The sequence below is a fragment of the Ursus americanus genome, chromosome 8 (assembly GCF_024610735.1).
Source record: "Ursus americanus isolate L20-20 chromosome 8, mUrsAme1.1.p, whole genome shotgun sequence".
In the NCBI taxonomy this organism is placed as follows: Eukaryota; Metazoa; Chordata; class Mammalia; order Carnivora; family Ursidae; genus Ursus; species Ursus americanus.
Window position 1 is genome coordinate 5,766,676 of NC_142134.1, and position 24,355 is coordinate 5,791,030.

At 34.0% G+C, this 24,355-nt stretch overlaps 1 protein-coding gene across 6 annotated transcripts in view; it reads right to left on the reverse strand.

Annotated features, from left to right (window-relative positions):
- The window catches only part of RAP1GDS1 (Rap1 GTPase-GDP dissociation stimulator 1), a 144,384-nt gene that overhangs the window by 68,509 nt on the left and 51,520 nt on the right, over positions 1 to 24,355 (reverse strand). For 4 of the 6 annotated variants that reach the window (XM_045792173.2, XM_045792176.2, XM_045792170.2 and 1 more), the window contains exons 3-4: positions 18,681 to 18,803; positions 12,118 to 12,243 (exon numbers count right to left, since the gene is read on the reverse strand). In XM_045792173.2, the coding sequence (XP_045648129.1) occupies positions 12,118 to 12,243; positions 18,681 to 18,803 (249 nt within the window). Of the gene's footprint in view, positions 1 to 12,117; positions 12,244 to 18,618; positions 18,804 to 24,355 lie in introns of those variants that run through there. The other 2 variants (XM_045792184.1, XM_045792185.1) reach the window with 2 other exon arrangements.

A 24,355-nucleotide genomic window follows, 5' to 3' on the forward strand; every position in this document is an offset into this window, starting at 1 on the left:
TAAGCAAATAATAAAATAATTTATCAAACTCTATTACTTCTATAATATGACTTCTGAACAGCCTTCAGGTTACAATGTAAACAACTTATTGTTCCACTTTATAAGACCAAACTGCTCAAGATCAAAATTAAATTTTATTCCAATTATTTTACATATAAAAAAGGCTTTTGTATCAAACTATTTCATACTTAAAAGTAATTATGCTAGATTATGGAAATGTATGTGTATGTGTGCACATATGTATTTATAGTTACGATTTAAAATTTAACTTGAACTGATAACAGCACAGTTTCTCAAAAGGTACAAACATTTATTCCACCCAGCAAGAAGACTGTGAATTATTCACCTTCAAATAGTATTTATCTTTTATATTCCCTCACAGCCAAGGGAAATATCCACAACATGTAGCAGGGACAACTGATTAAAAACAGAGAAAGTTCTCAGTACTTCAGCTCAGTTACAAAGAAGAAAAATAGAAAAATTAAAACAGACCACAGTTAAGAAGACCTTCTATAGCAGACTGAAAATTTTATGTTTAATGTAGCTAAAATTTAACTTCATCTTAACAGGTGAAATTAGGGTAGTAAAAGTTAAGGGAGGAAAAGATTTAAGCAAAAAAACCCAAAAATCTTATTTTTGAAGAACTTTATAAATTAGACTTTCCCCTCCCTATCTAAGACTTGTTATTCAGGAAAGGAAAATTCCAAAGGCCATTCAGGCTTTGACTCGGAGACTAGGAGGGAACCTGGTATTCAAGGGACAAAAAAAAAAAAATTAATTTGGGAACCATATGACTTCTTACTGAACTCAAGAAAAATCATGTAATATTTTTGCCATGTGCAACACTTCCTCACATGCTGTCTCCACCTTTGTATCTATAAAACTAGTAACAACTACTTGAAAACGATTATTCCATCTCTTTTTAAAAAGACAGTCACATTTTTATAACGTAGGAGTTGGAAACTAATGAAATACTGGAAAAAGAGCAGCTATCCACTGTGTTCTCTGCCCTACAATTTTTATTAAGGTAAAAATTTATAGCATCTTAGATTTTTAAATACCATTTTAATAAACAAGAGGGATTTGAATTTGACAATCAAGTATAAAAATGGAAAGATCGTAATTCCTCAAAGTGTAAGCTAGCTGAAGGGTTACTTAAGTAACCATTTCTTAAACCTAGTGCACTACTTTGCTAGAACCAAACAAATTGATAATAAACAATCTAATCTTACTTCATATTTTAATTTCATTCTCTCTGCTCCAGTATTTACTACATCGCATCTGGCCTACTATAATGGCCTCTTCTCTGCCTCACTTCCCTTCCCACTCTGATTCAAAGTATATGCTTCTACAAAGCTGGAATACCAATTCCAAGTTATTTTTGGTTGTTCTTTCCTGTCCACACATCAAGGTATAAAATAACTACTTAGCCTACATACATCTTAAGTGAACAACACACATTAACAAACAGATGCAGAAATCAAGATCTCTAACCGCAGTAAACCTCCACTACCATTTGGTTATTTAAACAATTCTATCTTCATGATTATTGATAACATGCCCCAAAGCCCCAATTCTGAACTTCCCCACACACTAGTTTCCTATTACCTTGCCACTGACTTTTATTAACAGATAGGTTTGGCTTCTACCTTATTGGGAAGATGGGAGGCCATGCTAGCAAACACTCTTCTGATTGTCCTCTTTACTATCTTAACATTTCTTTTTTTATACCTCCACCTATGTTTTGACAGTCTTCTTTAAGGCAGAAATGTCCTTTTCTGTTCTAATACCAACCCCATTTACTTGGGTTCATGATTTCATTTCTTTTTTCATCTATGATCTTTCTCTATCAATTATTCCCTCTAAGAAATTTACTCTGTCCTTGTCTAGGGTCCTAGCCTAACAAATAATGCTCCTGTCTCCACTACTCTACATCACTCTCACAGTACTGCCCTTCCCTCAAACTACTTGTCTCTTCTTTTCTCATTAAACTTCTAGAAAGTTAACACTTTCCCTTCATTTCCTCATTCCTTACCATAGCCCTCGAAATCTGACTTCTCTCTCCACAAGACTCAAAGATGTTTTTTAAAACATGAATAGATGTCTCTTTATCCAATCATCAAAATTCAGTATTTTTTTTCTTGGCAGTACTTGACACTGTTTACCACCTAACTCTTTGGAATCCATGACAAGAAACATCTTTTCTTCTAATTTTTCAGTGCGTCTTCACAAGCTCCTTCATTTCGTCTACACCCTAAATGTGGTTGTTTTCCTTTAAATGTTTCTTCTATTCTCATGGGTCAATGATCACTCGTAAGTGCATGAATCCCAAAGCTCTGTCACCTGAATGTGACAAAACCACTTCAAGTTCAACACACCTCCAAACACATCCACCTAGATGGGATCTCACTATTTCTATTGTTGGTGTTATCCTGATTCAAATTCTGGACTCACAGACTCCTTCCTTCTTCTTATCTGATATCTTCTTGGGTTCCATACATACCCTCTTCCTTCCTGTTCTTTCTTTCATTTGTTCCTCAGGCTTAAAAAGAAAAAACAGACTTCTCACTGGCTATTCTTCATCTAGTCCACTGCCCAAAGTTTTTTAAGTAAGAATGTGCATCAGAATAATTTAGGGAGCTTTTGCATAATATATATATGATAGGTTGGATTCTAGCCTCAGATGTTGATTTACTGGTTCTAGCATATGGCTAAGAAAATGTATTTTGAAAAAGTTCCCTAAGTGTTTCAGATGCATATTTCTGTTAAGAATGACTACCTATCTTATAATGTACACCTCTTTCAAATTAACTTTGTCTATGGTATCAATTTGAGCATTTCATTCTTTTGCTGAAATACCTTCAGTGGCTCCCCGTAATATAAGCCCTTCCCAAATCTGGGCTCCAGACACATCTCTCCATTATGTTATCTACCTTTTAAAATGCTTTTCTGTGCTCCTGAAAAATCCTTTCCCTCTCTCCACAGATCCAAATCCTATGCAGATTAAATGCTTTCTTCTTCATGGATACCACTGGAAGAGCTCAAACACAAATGAGCTCCCTTTTAGACCTATATTATATAATCTTTTACAGCATTTGTTAAATAGTGCCTTGTTTTTTAACACTGATATACATGCTTCATTACCTTGATACACTACAACTTCTTTAAATATCAGAGACACACTTGGACAATTAAACAAAAGTGATTATCAGCAAAAGCATCCCCCCCATTATCTGCATTAGTTGTCTAGAACAAGGGTAAATTATAAACTACTTAAATGATGATACTGACTTATCAGAAATCTCACCTGAAGTGGAGGCTTGTGGACCAACATAGAAATTCTCATTAGACTAGGAATGCTAACGTCTAACCTATCATTATAGGTTGCATAGAAGGTGGAAGCTAGTAAAGTTATTACTTGCACATTACCTGTTCTGATCAAAGTCCTGAGAGTATAAATTCCCTCTCCCTAATAAATCTTATTTTGGGACTGTCAATTTTTTTCCTGAAAGTCAAATCTGAAGGGAGAAAAAAAAATCAGAGGAAATTGTATCCCCCATTTTAATTGCATAAATCCAGTTAAAAAAAATTATTGCTATAGGTCATACTTAAAAATTTTATGTGTGTTTATGTACATAAGTGTGCATTTATATATATGTGATATATATATTCCCCCCACCTCTCAAGTAGGGTTGAAAGAAGCAAGGTCATTTCCCATAGAAGAGAGGGCACATATGGCCCCTGGATAAGCGGAGTTTTCTAAACTTTTAATTTTGAAATGAAAATTAGAGGCTCAAGGAAATTGCAACGAAAGTACTACGTAAACGTCCCATGTACCCTCCATCCAGCTCACTCTAATGGTCACATTTACACAACTCTAATACAATATCCCAACCAGGAAACTGACAATGATACAACCCACAGATCTTGTTCAGATTTCATCAGTTTTCATCTGCATTTGTGTACGTGTATGGGCATGTACGGTCCCAAGCAATTTTATCACATGTATGGACTCATGTAAACATCATCAATATGTGGTATTTTAAAATATTCACTTTCATGCAAATCAGATTTTTACCTAATTGATAACAGGGTTAGAAATAAAAGATAAGCATTATTTTTTATCTGAGAAAATAGAACTTGGATACATTATTATACACAACACAGAAATGGAGCAGATACAATGAATACAAAGTAGAACTGTATTTTGGTTTAAAATAAATTAGAAAATAAATATTCAGGTCAAAACTTTTTCAAATTTTTAAGTTGTATGCTTGAAGTTTACTAAAAAACAGCACATTTGGGCTATATTGCTCAATTAAAACAAAGTACTCAGCATTATTTCTTGGATTCTGTTGAAGATACTGCCTCTAATGCCAGCCAATATCCTTTGCATATTGTAACAGGGATGTGTACACAATCATCTAGGGAACTAATGATATCCTGATGATAAATCTCTTTTAGTATTTGTCTCAACAGTTTTTGTTTCATTGAAGAACTAGACTATTTCACCTTAGCATAAAATAAAAATTACTTAGCATAACAAGTTATTTTTTTTCACCCTGGCTGCCAAGAAACTCAAATTAAATTAGTGCTCATTATAGTAAATATATTATCCTTGATTCTTAGATTTATCTTTGCCTGTCTTTATAAGGCTTCTGGCCTTTATATCTTTATTTTAAACACCTTGTATATATGTACATATTACACTATGTCACAGCACACTTTTAGAAACAATAACGTATGGACTGAGAGTCTGTGACCCTCCAAAACTCATATGTTAATATCCTAACCCCTGATGTGATGGTAGTAGGAAGTAATTAGGTCATAGAGGTACAACCCTCATAATGGGATCTGTGCCTTTGTAAGAGACAGAAGAGCTTGCTTCCTCTCTCTGCCATGTGAGGATACAATGAGAAGAAAGCTATGGGCAAACCAGGAAGAGTGTCCTCACCAGATACTAAATCTACTGGCACCTTGATCTTGGTTGGATTTCTCAGCTTCCAGAGCTCTGAGAAACAAACGTTGGTTGTTTAAGCCACCCAGTGTACGGTATTTTGTTATAGCAGCCCAAACGAAGACAAACAATCATATATAAATGCTACATATTTCCTTTGGAGACCAGTTCATAATTTATATTATACATCTATAAATAAACCTGATTTAATCCATACAAGTCACTTTACCAATGAGGAAATTAAAATTCAGAAAAATTAAATGACAACTTAGTGAATGATAGAACTGGAAATCCCATCAATCTGCAGTATTTGCCTTCCATGGGGGGCATAGTAAAATCTCATTTATTTATAATTACATTAATTTTAAAATAAACTATATTTTTTATAAGCAATGCACTATTTGCTTACTTTCTATATATGTTCCCAATTACTACTCTTATCATCATTTTTTTATTCTGACCAAAAACCACATACTTAGTGTGTACTTTAATTGTCAACAGGTTGTGTTCCATTGTGCAAATCAGAGAGGTCTTTAACAGCATGAAATTTTTTTTAGAGCTTATAAGAGTGTTACAAAACAATATCTACTTCTAACTATATACTCAGGATATCTGTTTTTTAAAGATTTTATTTGTCAGAGGGGCGCCTGGGTGGCACAGCAGTTAAGCATCTGTCTTCGGCTCAGGGCGTGATCCCGGCGTTGTGGGATCGAGCCCCACATCAGGCTCCTCCGCTATGAGCCTGCTTCTTCCTCTCCCACTCCCCCTGCTTGTGTTCCCTCTCTCCTTGGCCGTCTCTATCTCTGTCAAATAAATAAATAAAATCTTTAAAAAAAAAAAAGATTTTATATGTCAGAGAGAGAGAGAGCACGGGAGCACACGCACAAGCAGGGGGAGCGACAGGTAGAGGGAAAAGCAGACTCCCTGCTGGGCAAGAAGCCCTATGTGGGACTTGACCCAGAACCCTGGGATCATACCTGAGCCCAAGGCAGACGCTTAACCAACTAAGCCACCCAGGCATTCCTAGGATATCTTTATAATAAAGTATTTTCATGTGATAGTAGCCATAATTACTGTCTCTAAAAATAGCAGTTGCATATAGTTTTTTATTCTTATATACATGATATACTTTAATACACCCATACATACACAACAGATTAACTGCTGAAAGTTGAAGAATCTGATTTTTATACTTACTGACTGATAATTCTATTTTACTCTAAAACTGAATATTGAAAAGAAATGGGGTAAATAGATCAGTAAAACCCTTTAATAACATAATTACTTAACTTAATTTATACCATTGAAATAAACATTTATCTTAAATGCCAGACATAAATAGTTCCCTGTTAAATATAACTGCTGCAAATACACTTTGCTTACTTAGGCAATTTCAAAGCATGTCTGCATTACATTAATACACACTTATGTAATCAACTTACATTACAAAATATTATAGAATTATTGCTAAGTATATTTTAGCATTTGCAACCAGAACAATGAATTTTTTATTTTTTACATAAAAATAGTGTAGCATAGTTATAATCACCAATATACACAGATCCATGCTTATATTTGGTATCCTTTCCAATTACACTTGAAGTCAATGAAATAAACAATATTTATTTCACTTCATAAATACTGGCTTTGGCAAGCCCTATTATCACCTCGTTCTGAATATTATTTATTCATCAGTGAGAATGAATCCAATTTTCTTTATATCATGTAAGATGGCATATTATATAAGCTCCCTAAGTGTGTACCTTTCCAATATAGTACTAATTATATAATAAGCATTAATTTTATTTTTGTAAACAAGCGTATTTAATTTTAATATGTATTAATTTGAATTGTATTTAACCTTTTTCTGGTATATAAAAAGGCACAAATACTTAATTTTGTCTAATCATTTTCTTCTAGCCCCTACTATATAACTTTGAACAAGTATATCTAATATCAATTATTTCCTGACCTCAAGCAGCAACACGTGCAAAGAGAGAAAACTCAGTCTCCAATTTATCCTTACAAATTATCAACACAGCATGGAAATTTAACATGAAGCTCCTCAATACCATAAGATCATCTACTACATCAGCAATTTCAAATGTGCATGGCTATAAAAACAAAACTAATCACGGAAAGAAGGGAATACTACAGAGATGGCCAGATAAGGAGAAAAAAAGAACTCATTCTTTTTAATATCACCTTTGAGAGAAATCTATAATGAAACAGGCTGAAGGTATGCAATCTGAAATTTAATAGTACTTCTCTTTATTTAAAATTACATTCCCCAATGTATCCCATCACAGCTTTGCTGATTCCTTCTAAATTGAAATACAATTTTTCTCTGATCTTTGATTTAAAGGATGTCAAGCTTCTTATAAAAAGGGTTACTTGACAAAGTTCAAGGCAAAAGAGCTATTTTAAAATGCTGCCTATATCAATGGAACCAGAAAAGGCCCTGAATCGCCAAGGAACTGTTGAAAAGGAAAAACAAAGCTGGGGGCATCACAATGCCAGACTTCGAGCTGTACTACAAAGCTGTGATCACAAAGACAGCATGGAACTGGCACAAAAACAGACACATAAACCAATGGAACAGAATAGAGAACCCAGAAATGGACTCTCGGCTCTTTGGGCAACTAATCTTTGATAAAGCAGGAGAAAACATCCGGTGGAAAAAAGACAGTCTCTTCAATAAATGGTGCTGGGAAAACTGGACAGCTACATGCAAAAGAATGAAACTTGACCACTCTCTCACACCATACACAAAGATAAACTCCAAATGGATGAAAGACCTCGATGTGAGACAGGAATCCATCAAAATCCTAGAGGAGAACATAAGCAGCAACCTCTACGACAAAAGCAACCTTTTTCATGACACATCTCCAAGGGCAAGAGAAACAAAAGATAAAATGAATTTATGGGACTTCATCAAGATAAAAAGCTTCTGCACAGCCAAGGAAACAGTCAAAAAAAAACTAAGAGGCAGCCCACGGAATGGGAGAATATATCTGCAAATGATGCTACAGATAAAAGCCTGGTATCCAAGATCTACAAAGAACTTCTCAAACTCAATACGCGAGAAACAAATAAACAAATCATAAAATGGGCAGAAGATATGAACAGACACTTTTCCAATGATGACATACAAATGGCTAACAGACACATGAAAAAATGTTCAAAATCATTAGCCATCAGGGAAATTCAAATCAAAACCACACTGAGATACCACCTTACGCCAGTTAGAATGGCAAAAATTGACAAGGCAGGAAACAACAATTGTTGGAGAATATGTGGAGAAAGGGGATCTTTCCTACATTGTTGGTGGGAATGCAAGTTGGTACAGCCACTCTGGAAAACAGTGTGGAGGTCCCTTAAAAAGTTAAAAATTGAGCTACCCTATGACCCAGCCATTGCACTACTGGGTATTTACCCCAAAGATACAGACGTAGTGAAGAGAAGGGCCACATGCACCCCAATGTTCATAGCAGCATTGTCCACAATAGCTAAATCGTGGAAGGAACCGAGATGCCCTTCAACAGATGACTGGATTAAGAAGTTGTGTCCATATATACAATGGAATATTACTCAGCTATCAGAAAGAACGAGTTCTCAACATTTGCTGCAACATGGACGGCACTGGAGGAGATAATGCTAAGTGAAGTAAGTCAAGCAGAGAAAGACAATTATCATATGATTTCTCTCATCTATGGAACATAAGAACTAGGAAGATTGGTAGGGGAAGAAAGGGATGAAGAAAGGGGGGGTAATCAGAAGGGGGAATGAAGCATGAGAGACTACGGAGTCTGAGAAACAAACTGAGGGCTTCAGAGGGGAGAGGGGTGGGGGAATGGGATAGACTGGTGATGGGTAGTAAGGAGGGCACGTAATGCATGGTGCACTGGGTGTTATACGCAACTAATGAAGCATCGAACTTTACATCAGAAACCAGGGATGTACTGTATGGTGACTAACATAATAAAAAAACATTAAAAATAAAATAAAATAAAATAAAATAAAATAAAATAAAATAAAATAAAATAAAATAAAATAAAATAAAATAAAATAAAATAAAATAAAATAAAATGTTGCCTATATCAGAAGTCTGTTTGGATACTTCGAAAGAGAAATCCGTAACTGAAGTAAGTACCACTGGTGGGTCTTTGGAAGAAAAGAAAAAAGACCAGGCATTTTAAATGAAAAATGTTCTTACCCAGAGATTCTTTCATCTCCAAATGCAAGAGAGAGAGACTGGGATTCAAAAAGTTCATCAGCAACAAAGCCTCACTCCATCCCATTTAGCAGTTGTATCAGTCTGCTACCTGACGTTATGTAAGAGCTTCCTTCCATGTGGAAGAGTTCCTAAAATGGGTACTGTCAAAGCCGGTAAAACTGAAATCTGACCTACTTTTTTCAAAAGATTTCCATGGATTTTATGGCAAGTGTAATTTCTTTTACAGCTGGAGCTCTCCTCCTCTCAAATAAACTGCATTAACTGAAATATGCTAGCAACTGCTTTACTTTTTAAGGGTTAAAATACAAATCCATAAAATATACACATATTTCTCAAATTTTTATGTCTAACAGTGAGTGCTTTCTGGTGCTTTTTGCATACATTGGCTTTCCTATCTATTGTAAGCCTAGTATCATTCTGAATAAATCCACATTGAAAATTATCCATTTGGAGTAAATTTATAAAATGTAAGTAAACTAATTAGTCTGACAGGAAAGTTTGGTAAAACACCAATGTGAATTTTAAAACATATGTTACTTATAACAAAAAGATTCCTTATATTTATAAAGCTGTCATGTGTAATTTTCAATCTTCCTTTTAAGAATGAAGCATTACATTCTTGAGAGAGAAGAAGGTTAATTAATTAAAATAAAAGCTATTCAATACACTTTTTAAAAAGAGAAATCTAATTTTTGGCTTCTTTCAAACTCCCAATTGTCAGGTAATGAAAATGCATTTCAAGTAAATTCACAAATCAACCACACAGCATCATTATTTACAGATATAAAATATCATTCTTATAGTTCAAATAAAAGTGCTGTACTTTTCCTACAATTATTCTGAAAAAAAACACTGAGAAGTTCACAGAGATTTAATTTCAAATGAAAGGATAAGAAAGCATACAGGCTTACGGAAATTCTACGCACAAGGCAGCATGGCACAACGGACACATTTTTGCATATGATTTACAGTAATAAATCCCTCCTTATACTCATTCATTCTTAAGACTACTAACTTTATTTTCCTTAAACAAGGTTTACAAATATAAAAAATAGCCTGTATTTGCTATGCTTAATTTCCCACTTAACTGTAATTTACATTGAATTAAGTGAAAATGGTTATAAATATTTATAAATAAATGAAACAAAAAATTTAACTTCATAACCTAAAGCACATTTACAGACTTTATACTGTATACTTCATAAGAATAGAGCAAATAGATATGATAAACACTATAATGATGGACTTCAGTTTCATCAAAATGATAATCTTATTAACTGCACATTTATTACCCTAACTTCAAGGTTCTTTAGAGTACACAGGGAAGAAAATTACTCTGTGCCCATAAAAATAGCAGCAATATGAGACAAGAGATCACTATGAGTGTTTCTTCTATTATGCCAAAACTAAGGGAAAGTCCAGGACAAAAGTACTCAAAACATTATTTCCTATGATTAAACAATGCATAACTGAAGGATAGCTGAACAGAACAAGGACTAAAGAATACTTATGGTAGACTTAAATTCTAGTAATGTACACAGAAGGATAAGAATAATATAGTAATGCTCAATGCTCTCCAAATGCATGCCATCCATCTTTGACTATGACTCTGTAGTGGCTTTTTTCGTATATATTATTAAAATCAATCACATAAATTATATCTTAAATGGTTCACTCTTGAAAGCTAATATTCTAATAAGCTATGATGTGTAAAAAAAATCCTAAATATAAAAATGCAAAGTTATAAACATAAAGTATCAGAATTTTATAAATAAAGTTAATATCCTAGGATAAAAGGCACAGGAATGAAGGACAGTAGATAAATTTATAATCAGTATTGGGGACTAGAAGCTATAAGCTAAAATTCATATTAAGACATGCACATTCTCAGATAAAATATATAATGTTCCAGAAAAAGTAAGGAAAGGAGAATAAATGAGGCTAGCCTTACCATTAATGCTACAAATTATAACACAAAAGTTGTAGTTTCAGTCTTTTTTTCTACTTCTTGCTTTTATCATAAATAGGTATGTTCATGACCTTATTTTCTATCTGGCTTACATGCACAAATCACTTTCTGAAGCACTGCCTATTAAAAAAGGGCTATGTCTTTTGTGCATGAAATCAATGGGGAAAATAAACAGTAAAAGTTATCCTAGTTATATAAATAGAACTAAATTCCTAGGAAACTTTAAAGGTAAATGTTAAAATATGTGTTTTTGGCTCAGAAAATATAAATCTAAGGAAAATCCAGGATAAGGCTAATCAAACTGAATATACTCGAGATTTTTTTGTATTTTGTTTACATAAATGTGGAAAGGAGAAGTAGAAAATGTAAAATTTTTGTAATATACCCATACCCAAGTTCTTGCTTTCTCTCTACCTGGCAGAGCAGTGTATTATAGAAAGTGGTGAGGATGACAGTGTGACATTATGACAAATAGGAATGGAGTCAATGCAAATGCAGTAGGCCAATCTAGCTTTTGAGAAGATGATGGTTTTTATGAATGGATTTATTGAATTGCAAGTAATTAAAAATTTATTTGGACAGACTTAGATACTTTAAAAAACTGTTCATAAGCATTCTCATTCAGAGACAGAACTTTGATAAAATCACTGAAAAGATAATACTTATTTTTTCTAAAACTAAAAGCCCCAATTTCTCAGAAATTGACTTACTTTCCTCCAAAAGTATTATTTGTGATAGCAGAGGAAAAGAATTTATTTCCTTAACTTCTTAGTTAAAAATGCTATGGACCAAATTTCCACTGGTTCTGCTAAGTAAGCAGAGCTAAGTCATAATGGCCCACGTTAGTGTCTTAAACTAAAAAAGACAGTGCTAACACTAAAAGTGAAATTAGTCTCAAAACTGTAATTCTTTAAAAAAAGTTTTTAAGTGTATCATTGATATTTCAACACTTACGGCTATCGTAACATATGTTTCCTAGAGCCCTGCCCGTTTGAAGGAGCACTTCCTGGTCTTTGCTATTTAGCAGCTGCACCAATGGTGAAATCAATCCGGCATCCACACATGGAATACGCATAAATTCTGAAAATAAGAGACATATGTAATTAAAAGTCTAAAAATTAGCAAATTACATAATCATGTCCTTTAATAAAATACCTACCTACTATTAAAATGTTCAAGACGGCTTACCATTTGAAGAGTATATTCTGTTCAAAAGTACCATTATAACTCTACTAAATACTTAGTGAAGTAAGTACACAAAATGAGTGGGGTCATATTTTTCTTTGTTGACAGTCTCTGTCCTAAACCAAAAATATTTTTAATTAACTTTCATTATACCTAATTGATCACTACCTTCTTATAATAATGAATGTGCTTGGGAAGCAATATATGATGATGGAAACACTGGCAATGTTCTTTCCATGAGCCTGGTAATTAAAGTACTACAATTATAAGCTAAGCCATCAAATTGTGAAAATTTTCACATCTTCTCTCTTATTTTTTTCATTATATGTTCTCTAAAAAGACAAAATATTTTTTTAAAAGGTTCAAGCGTATCATTACAAATAACAGGCCCTTTTCAATTGGAAGATCTTGTAGAATCATCTATTCCTTAATTCCTAATCTTTATTTTTATGGATCACTCACATCTGCTGTTATACCCACACATCCATAGGTCTCAAGTACCAAATGTTAAGTCTTTCCAGACTTTCAACTCATTTTTCATTAGTTCTATAGTAAATCATTCTCAAAATTTATTGTCTCCCAATGATACCATCATTGTCATGATGATTAGACATAAACTTTATAGTGTCTCATGATGGACTACCACAAAACTGAAGGATGATAATGATATCCAATTAATGAAAGTTCTCCAAATAATCAATGTTAGAACCATCATTTTGGACATCATGACTTACTATAAGGATATACTAGTCAAGGAACTTAGGTCAACACAGACCCAATTCCTCAATCTATAACTCATCCAACTAAATAAAAAAAACCACTGTCTTTTCGCTATTACTTTCAAGGGGGTCCACTTCTTAGTTTGTTCCACAAGTACCATCATCATAAGAAATCTTCCCTCGCTTTCTCTTCATTTTCAAATTCCTAGAGCACATCATATAGGGCTGTTATGTGAGCTGTTACCTCTGAAACAACTTCTGTTCCCCATGACATAGCTATGAGTCACAGATGTATTCCTCTCTGCCTAAACAAAGGATTGCATTCCTTTTACATCTCTTATTTACTTACCACTGTATTATTGAAAACTCTCTGTAATTTAAACTTCTAAGATTTAAGAAGTACTTCTTACTTCTAAAGCTAATCGTTAAGTCTACTGTTGATATTTTTCTTTTCTTTTTTTTTTAAACTCCCCATTGGGAAAAAGAGTTATGCTATATATACTTTCAAGAATTCAATGACCATCTTCTATAGGGGATGACACATCACTCTACTTGTCTATCTCTTAAGTTAACGGTTGCTTTAGGATCTTTATATATTTCAAATCTTAAAATATGTCACCAACTCAAAATTAATCATTTTATTTTATTTTTTTTTTTTTTAAAGATTTTATTTATTTATTTATTCAACAGAGATAGAGACAGCCAGCGAGAGAGGGAACACAAGCAGGGGGAGTGGGAGAGGAAGAAGCAGGCTCATAGCGGAAGAGCCTGATGTGGGGCTCGATCCCCGATCGCCGGGATCACGCCCTGAGCCGAAGGCAGACGCTTAACCGCTGTGCCACCCAGGCGCCCCCAAAATTAATCATTTTAAAGATAGATATTCATTATCTTTTCTACCTTCCCCTATGCCTAGTTTCCAACAATGAAATGACTACTAAAATAAGAAATTTAGGAATAGTCTGATTTGCACTCTTATTTCATAAATGGAACCTGTTGTTATATTTTATTGTTTTGCTTGTTTGGTCTGTTGTTGCTATTCTTCAGGTGATGAGTTACTATTTTTCTTTGCTCTAATGGTCTATAGGATACCAACATATCTTTCAAAATTCTGATGGTACAATCAATAGCTCCAGTTATTCTTGAAATGATAGAGAACAAATAATTACAGGAAAATTACCAGGAACTTATAAGGAATATGTTTAAGATATTATATTATATATTATTTATTTGTATATATAATATATATAATATTATAAAGGCTACAGAATGAATGGCTGTGACAGTCATCCTTGTTCAAAGGGATTCCCACTACACACATTCCTAGTTCGTACTACATGAGGCTGTTACCTGATCATAGCTGGTTAGACTCTGACTCGAGTCCAGACTATATACAGGCTGGCCAATAACCTATCAGATGTTCTAGTTCAAAAAATCTGCTAAACAGGACAATAGCAATGAACTAAAAAAAAATCAGATCCTCTCTTGGTAACTTGAACTCCAGAGAACCAAAAAGTTCCTGGGGAGTGAGGAAAGGGCTGTTAGGGGAAGGCTGAAACTAAAATACCTACAGAATGACAATGAGTGAAAAAAACCACAGTCAGTGGAAGCCATTATGCAATAGAAGGCAGAAACCACTAAGTATTTCTATGCTTCTACGTGTGTCTATACAAGATAAAATTAATTTTGTTTTCTTGCATAATGTGTGGATTTCGATATAAAAATTCAATATAGAGGTTTAAGGAATAGGCATTGCTCTATCTCAAATATCAACCCAAATTTATTAACATAAAGTTGATTTCTACTGCGGAGTATTTTTTCCTTTGATTGTAGTGAAACACTAAATAAATGCTTGACAGAGTATTTCTATTTCTTTCTGAATCCAGTATTTCTTTTTTGCTTTTACTTTCCCAAACCTACTTGAATTACATTTTCATTCACCATCATCAGAAAGTACAATACTGTGATGAAAATCATAAAATAAAGTTTCTTTTCATAAAATCCACTTTTTACATATCTACTCTCAAATAGTAAAGGCCTTACATATACATACTTTCCCCATTTTCAGCTGCTTGAAGGAACCAAATCTATTTTATTAAAACTTTTTTAACTCTATAAGCCAAATAAAAACATTGAGTGTTAGAGTCTACCTTAGTGTTAGACTAAATAGTAATGTGTATTCAGAGTTTGAATTTTCTCTCATAACTTCCCTATAATTACTAACTCTTATCTTTTTATGTTTTTCTTTAGAAGAACAAAGACAACTATGAGGCATGAATACATAAGAACCGGGGACTTTCATATGTAGGTTGCTGAATTGACATTTTTCAATTATACTTTGTATTGCCTTTTGTTAAAAAAAAAAAGATAATACTGGTAACTGTAATTCTTACAAAATGACTGAGGTTAAGCTTCCAACACTGCAATATCAAGGTATACTTAAAGCTACCTGACAACCTGGTGTACTTTTTGGTTGGGGGCACGGGTATCAATTTTATTTAACAACTTTTCTAGAGCACACACATATTTAATACTAAAATAAACATATACTTGTTATAGATTAGAGGGCAAAATTAAAACAAATAAATTTACAAGACAAAACTGGAGACTTCCATGTTTCTAGTGGTGGTTTCTCTAGTACACCCTGGGTGTACATTTAAACTCTTGTTCAGAGCATTCAAGGAGAAAAGTTTGATAAACACTTTTACAATCTATAAAGCACAGGTAGGGGGAAAAAAACATAACGTTGACCCAAATTACTGATTCTGTATTACTTTAGACTGCGATTTGGTTCTCAAGCTTTATAGGCATGAGAATCACCTGGAAGATTTGTTAAAACAGACGGCAGCCCCAGTCCTAGAGTTCCTGATTCAGTAGGTCTAAATGGGAGGATCCAAGAATTTGTATCCTAATCAGTTCCTAGTGATTCTGATGCTGATGGGTCCAAGGCAGGCAACTAGTGTTTTGGAGGACTGGAGGAAGAGATACAACATAGTTCACCCTTTTGTTTGCTTTTCATACATTTTAACTTCAGTTACTTCAGCCTAATCTTTCAGGTCATATGCTGCTATCCCTGCATTCAGACTCTTAGTACACTTTTCACTTTGATCATAAAATCTCATTTACTGAAGAGAAGTAAAGGAGAAAAGACAAGGTGAAGCATAAATTCCAACTATTATCACATAAGTGTTTGAATCCCAGCTTTACCACCTACTAGCTATGTAAAGATAGGCAAGATATGCCCTGTTTTCTCATGTGCATAAAATAATCATAAGAATTTGAAATAATGTACATAACACCTGGCACAATGTAGGCATATTAATAGCAGCACCTAGTTTTAGGAATTATTATTATGATTATACCTTGAGAGTATAATTCTGAAAAGGAGGAACTATTCATAGATACTTCCTATCTTGCTTATTTTTCCTTTGTCTCATATCAGTCTTAAGTATATTATACAGGGGATTACTTTATTTAAAGGTATCGTAACCTTTTACTATAATTTATGCTCATAGCTATGCTCCTACATTAAACTTGCCCATGAAACTTCTTGCTAATCCTCTGGATTTTGAGCATTAGTACACAGTCAGATATGTTAGTTTTTAGAGGGTTTTCTGTATGTGTAAGTGTAAACGTAATTACATTTTAAGATTAATCTGAATCTAAGAAGTATATGCTAATATTTCTCCTTTGTAGTTACATAAAATGCACAGCAGAGTGACGACAAACAAATCAACTTCCAATCTCTTTTTAATTCTGGTTCATACAATCTTTTTCTCATTGTCAAGCTCCTAACAAGAAGAAAGACAAGCCCAATCAATGTACTCTGTTGGGTCGTGCTGTATTTCTGAAGATATTATTTGTTTTTAAAAGAAGATTCTAATTCACTTTCTCAGGCAATCACTTACAAAAACAATGTGGTGACTAAGCAAGAAATAAGTATTTAAGTGTATTCCATTTATTTTAATCAGTAGAGGTTAATGATATGCCCTTAACAAGCCCCTGATTAGAAGGATCAATTCTAAAAATTCTACTATGTCTTTAGAATGTAGCTGTCATCTATTAGAGTATTAGTAGCAGCAATCTATAGCAGGAGAATTATCACGAAACTGTGACAAAGTATTATAAGGACTGATATTATTAAGTAAGACCATAGAGGAATGGCAATTCACTTCACAGAAATTTACTATCTGAAATTTCTGAATCTATGTTATAGTTAGTACATAGACTCATTCTTAAGAGAAGAGGTTTTAAGAAAAAAAAATGATTTCTGGAAATCTATACTGTAATTCCCATGAAGTTAAAAATGAACCACCTGATCTTGAAAATCAAGCTGTATTGCATCTAAGAAGATTCAGGTAGTGGTTGGTCTAGCAACAAACACCGTCTAGAGGGGTTCCATTCTCAAACTAGATCTGCTTCAGTTCTTGGTTATCCCAAGGTAATCACTGTCTACTCAGAGCAGTTCAAATTTGCTTGAAGCACATTAAATACTCCCATACCACTAGGAATCTGAACAGTTATGACCAGCTTGAATCCAAAGCACAGCGTAATGATTACATAATTACAGTAGCTTACACAAGACATACAAACAATAGGTGGCCAGTTTTCATTTAACAACCAAAAAATGATTTACCAATACAGAACCTCATTGGAATTTGAAAGACATTTTGAGAATCTCTAAGCAAATGAAAAAATTTCATTGCAATTTTTTTTGGTAACACACACGAACAAGTTGTTTTACTGGGCCAAAAACAACACATACTGGTACTTTACAAGGCCACCTGCCATACTGATTACACAAATGAAGCCAGAATTTTTTAAATTTCTTCTCTTTAAAGTATAATATATGCAAATTGCTAAAATAAAAGACCTAAAACTAATATCAAACTTCGAAAATCGAGGCACACTAAAGATATTACATTAAGTATGGCCTTCCCTTATGCTTAAAAACTGCTTTAAGAAGTCAGTGTTTTTCTCCAGACTGAATTAAAATCATGTGCAAATATTTCTGCTAAAATACAGTTCTTCCAAAGAATCTCTCACTGGATAGAAACCATCTCTAAAAGGATGGATTAGCTATTTATATAATCTAAGTTTTGCTGTCATTTTGTTTTTCCATAGTATTCTTACATGGAGACTTAAAAAATAAATGTGTCCCATGTAGGTGAGCGCAGAAAACAAAACATCTATTCCAGCTGCACTGCTGAAGTCAGACCCCCACCCAATGAAAAAAAAGGGGAAGTTTATCTGGGTATATTACAAACCAACATATACACTGAGAAAGGTGAGCTCTCCTATGACAATGAAGATGAATGACTCAGTGGCAAGCTCAAGAATCCTATTACCAAAGTCATACATGACACAGGTGTAGCAGGACCTAGCACTATTTTCCTTTAACTCTACTCTGAAGGAATGGAAATGTATGAATAGAATGACTATTATTATAGTCATTTGCAACAATTATATGGGAAAAAAGGCAAAGAAAAGAAAAACAGAAAGAAATGGACAATGTCTAATCTACAAAATTAAAACATAAATTAATAAAACATACTGACAAGTGAGGTGTAAAACTGAAGATGTTCCCAGCAGAAAAGTTCTTGAGGAAAACCTCACCATTTTTGGCTACTTCTGCTATGATGTTAGCTACTTTGGCTGTGCAGGAAGACTGTGGAATCAACAGACTTGCAAACAGCTGAAGTATTCCACTTCCTTGGATTTTTTCACTCGTTTCCATATCTGAAAGAGATACATACAAAGAACTTAAATGAAAACCTTCAACACTAATACTGACAACTTTATCTACAATAAAGTCTTCAAGAATTTGCACCATTCATAACAGAAATTAGTTCAATATACATTCAACAAGCTGCTTTTATCTTGAGTTTTCATTTGCACAAAACACTTTATGATACAATGTTTTGTCTATCTAAAGTCAGATTATAAAGGAATCTTTTCTGAATATGCCATTTGCACACCATATTTACTTTTCAATGTTAGTTCCAACCTGGTCTGTTCAGACTAGGAATGCTTTTTATCTACTTCCCTTCTGAATTTTTTTTTCTTCTTTTTTTTTAAAAGGATTTTATTTATTTGAGAGAGAGAGAGCACAGAGGGGGACTGAGAAGCAGACTCCCCACCGAGCAGAGAGCTTGATGTGGGGCTCGATCCCAGGACCCCTAGATCATGACCGGAGCCGCAGGCAGAAGCCTAACTTACTGAGCCACCCAGGCGCCCCCCCTTCTGAATTTTTAATGACATATCATTATATATATAATTTCTATGGTTTCCTACAGTACTAAAGCAATTTTTAATGACAATTAAATAAGGAAAAAATTCACTTTATGTCATTTTATATGGAATCATACAAAGAGACTATATTTCCAATGACTACTATGTTTTTCATATAACTCATTCAAACCCCCTCTGTGCTCTCTCTTTTGAAAACTACTATGTTTTTCATATAACTCATTCAAATGACTACTAATGGAGAAGAGAAATAGTAAGCGGCAACAAGGCCACGGTATTCAGAATTCTATTTGTTGATACAGAAATGTAAGAGTCCCCTACTTCTTTCTCTCTTCTTTGTTAAAATACCAATTCTGTGAAACCAAGTCATTCATGTACCTGTTATTGAAAGCATGACCAATTAAAGACAGTAAGAACACTGGAATGATGATGGAAGTAAAAAAAACTCAAAGACATAGAACTTAAAATTACTATTTGATTCTAAACAATGAAGAGGAATGGCATGTGTTTAAAGACAGATTTATAGAGCTCATTAAAACATCCAATTTATTTTTTAATTTTTTTTTATTATTATTTTTTATTATATGTTAGTCACCAGTACATCATTAGCTTTCGATGTAGTGGAGCACTGGGTTTTATATGCAAACAATGAATCATGGAATGCTACATCAAAAACATTCAATTTAAATTCAGTCCTCTATATCCTTTACAGCCTTTGGATGTACATACAAATAAGAGGGAACTCTAAAGACCACTTGTTAAGTAAATGGCAGCTGATGTGATCAACACAGAATAGGAAAATAATTTTTAATAATTTGAGAGACTACCCCCCAAAAAGAATGTATTTCTTTTTTTTTTTTTTAAAGATTTTATTTATTTATTTGACAGAGACAGAGACAGCCAGCGAGAGAGAGAACACAAGCAGGGGGAGTGGGAGAGGAAGAAGCAGGCTCATAGCGGAGGAGCCTGATGTGGGGCTCGATCCCGGAACGCCGGGATCACGCCCTGAGCCGAAGGCAGACGCTTAACCGCTGTGCCACCCAGGTGCCCCAAGAATGTATTTCTTTGTAGTAAGTGCTGATTCTTTAGTACAGTACTTTTCAAATTATGGATCCCAATCCATTAGGAACTCTGGCTTTGTGAACAAGAACCAGCAATTTCTTAAAAAGAGAAACAGAATTAACATCTGCAACAACAACAAAAGGATAGAAAAATATTCTGCCATAGTACGGTAAAACAGTGCAATTTTGGTTTGAACTATGTGTATGCACATGTACTACTCCATGTAAAATGCATTTCTAATTATAGGTTCTGGTCAAAAAAGTTAAAAACACTGTTCTGTGCACCCCTTGACTATGCAGGATTCTGAGCTAAAGAACCTTAACTTCATCAAAAGAAGCTAGAACTGTGAAATGGCTGAAGAAATAGAAAATTATATGGAAAATTATACTTATGTGGATTTATTACTTTAAAAAAAGTTATTTGCAACTCATTAAATGTGTGTGTGTGCTCACCTAAGACATGAGTACTATAGCTTGAGTAACCAAGATTATCCGATGTTGAAACTCCATCCATGCATTTCCTGTTGCTACCATAAGCCTGGTACATTTTCATATAGCAAATACTATTTTAGTTTCTTATATTTATGTAGTAAAATAAAAAAGATATTTTGAAGGATATTCTTCACTTATTTATTAAGTGAAGAAAGAGCCCAGAAAGATGAAGTAAACTTGTCTAAAGTCACCAATCATACTAATCACAGAGCATAAACAGCAACTTCAGATTCTATCACTAACAAAATGACATGTGGTTTACCTGGCATCCACCAGTATTTTTTTTTTTTTTTAAGAACAGAAAGCTTAGTTAAGCATGAATATAGAAAACCTGTCCTCCTATGGGCAGTTTCCTACTATGTTTCTCATAATTCAGATTATTACAAACAGAAACTACCCATGATGGGACTTAAACACAGACGCTGTCAGCAAGCATATTTATAAAATATAATGTGACATTTTACTTTTGTTTCTTGGACTAAAAAATAAGTTTTTAAGGTACCATCTGAAAATCAGACACTAAATTTCCATTAATTGATTTTTTTCCTCCAAGAAGCCAAAAAGAACTGAACTCAATTTGCCATGTTAAAATTCTTCCTTTTCTGACCATTGCTACCAGAAGATGTATAACCCCAGAATGCTGGGGCAGACTGCCCCAGGGGTCTTGTCCCACCATCTGCTGATGCTGGGATGACAGCAAGAGTCTGGCGTAAGGCATGAATCATGATTAGATGTGAAGCTGAGGCATTTGTGTGTGTGGAGGCGAGCAGTTAAGTGCAAATCACCCATGCATGTCTCATTTTAACCATAACTGAAAGAATGACTTAACATCAGAGCTGAACTACCAGGGGTAAGGGGGGAAAAAGAAAACAAACAATACCAACCCCTTACATTCTGATGAAACTTGCCACAGGTTATAATCCAAGGAATTGGGAAAAATAGCTGTGCTAAAATGAAGATTTAGGAACAGTATTTTTTTAATCCTATTATTAGAGAAATAAAAGGGAAAATCATAATCTGTTTTTTTACATGTATCTGATATACAATTTAGAAAAATCTAACAGGAATTCTATTAACCTGCCAGCACATGGATTTCTATGTAAGTTGCAAATAAAATTAAACAGCCGGGAATTATCTTCTTTCCTTTGGCATAAAAACATAACCAAAAACAGCTTATCACTAAAATGCCACTGTACAATAAATAATTACAAAGTTGCAGTCTCATTTCATATATACTTTCTGCACTGGCATTCTACTGCATCTCAAAAGGTATATCTATCTGTGAACTAAAAGATGTTCTCAGATATCTGTGAGCACTCTTGAAATAATTTTAAAAGAACATTAAGAAGTAGTCAGTGGTTAGCATTTGCAATCTAAATGATTGACTGCTTGTAAAGAAATCATGCACTGTGATCAGGAGTCTTTAAAAAAAAAAAAGGCAGACTTTTCATTATCTTTAGCCAGACTACTATTGACATTTTAACTACACTCCTTTTAAATGTTTGTAGGAATCAATTCAGTATCTTTTCTTCCCCTTCACATTTAGGTGCAGTCATAAAAATGTTTGAGTATGCCTACAAATAATAGGCAGCTGGCAGTCCTTGAATTTTGAAGGACCCACATATGAAGGACAATCGCTATTCTACAATAATATTGTGGGCACGACTACAGGAGTCATATCCATCACAGTGGCCTTGCAGTTTTGCAAGCACTCATTGTGTCTCTGCAGTCCTATGTCCACATTCCACCTCACTTCCTGATGGCAAGGTGGCAACTTAGTTATGAAACTGCCACTGAAAGAAAGAACAAGAAACGTGGGCAATCAGGTCAGAGAAACTTGAAAGAAGAGTAAAACAAGATGCCATATAATGCCGATGCCATACAATGCCATCTAGGAGAAGTTAAAGCACTACTCAGAACTTCTCAAGGCCAATAAATAACCCAGTGGAAGAGAGTAAGTGGAATGAGAAGGAACCCATAAGTCCTTCTAGAAAGGCTAAAGTTCACAACAAAGCTGCTAAGTAAATACATTAAAATAACTGGTTTTACAGTTAAACACCAAAAGGAGGTTTTCAGGTATGCTACTAAGATAAGCTGAATTTATGTTATTATTATGACAGCAGATAGGCTACTTGAGAATAAATTAATGGAAAACATCTGATAACCATTTTATAGCAAACTCCAAGTTAGAAAAACAAAAATGACTATTACTATAACTCTATTAGATTAAAAATGTATTTAGATTAGATTGATAGTATTGTTTTAGAGTAATAAAAAGTATTTGCAGTTTCACTTAGAGTTATAGAAACAATAAAGAACTGGTGTCTTTATATTACATGTCCAAGGGATCCTTATGACAGACTATGAGGGAAAGACTCAGATTTTGGATTGACTGCAAGGACCAGGAATATGACTCATGGCTCAAAGGGCCATGTGTCTTGTTCCCTAGGGAACTATGTATTACTTCTCAAGGGGTGGATTTTTATAATAGGGTGTAACAAAAGACCTGACCATGTGCCTAAGAGATCTAACCCAAATGCAGGGCATCATTTCATCAAATGTGGGCATAGTACACCCAAGTCCCAAATCCTCTCTTCTTTTATCCAACTGGAAACAAAGAATTTATACTTGGATATGCCATAAATATCTCAAATTTAATATTCCCAAAATCAAATTTACCCTTTTCCCCTCAAATTCATTCTAGTCTCTATCTATTGAATGGCAGGGAATCCGTCGAAGCCAGAAGCCCTAGAATGATTATAAACTTGCCTTTAGTAAATGCCTTTCTACCACCCACATTTAATCAGAGTGCAGCTTCTATAGATTCCATCTCACTAGCATCTTTTGTATCTATCCTTTCTATAACCATGTTAAAGTTCTCAGTTCTGACCTTTATTAAATCCAGTAGCCTCCTCAAGACTCTCCCTAACTCCACTCCCATCCCCCATCTGTCATCTACAATGATAACAAAATAAACCTCTGAAAATGTAAACTTCATGTCACTCCTCTACTTAAATCTTTAAATGATCCACTATAACATTTAATGAAAGTCAAGCACATCTGCCATATTTCCCAACCTGTCTCCTGATGCTCCCCCACTGACATCCTCTACTCTAGCCACACTAAATTACTTGTAATAATACAAATCAATCTTATCTTATACCTCCCTACTGCACGTGTCCTCTCTGAAATGCCACCACCCCTCACTTTAGGTAATTCCTGCTCAGAGTCTCTGTCCTCACTTAAAGATAGCTGATTAAAAGCCATTCAATCCTCCTAATGATATCTGACCAACATAACCACCTTAAATTTATATTGAGAGCACTTTTTAAAATTTCAAAGCAATTTCAAACATATAATCTCATCATTTTATTTATTTATTTAAGCTCATCATTTTTAAAAAGTCATGTGAAACAGCATTATAGGTCATGTTTTCTTCACATTACAAATAAAGCCGCACAACAAGATTATATTGGAAAAGGAAAAAGA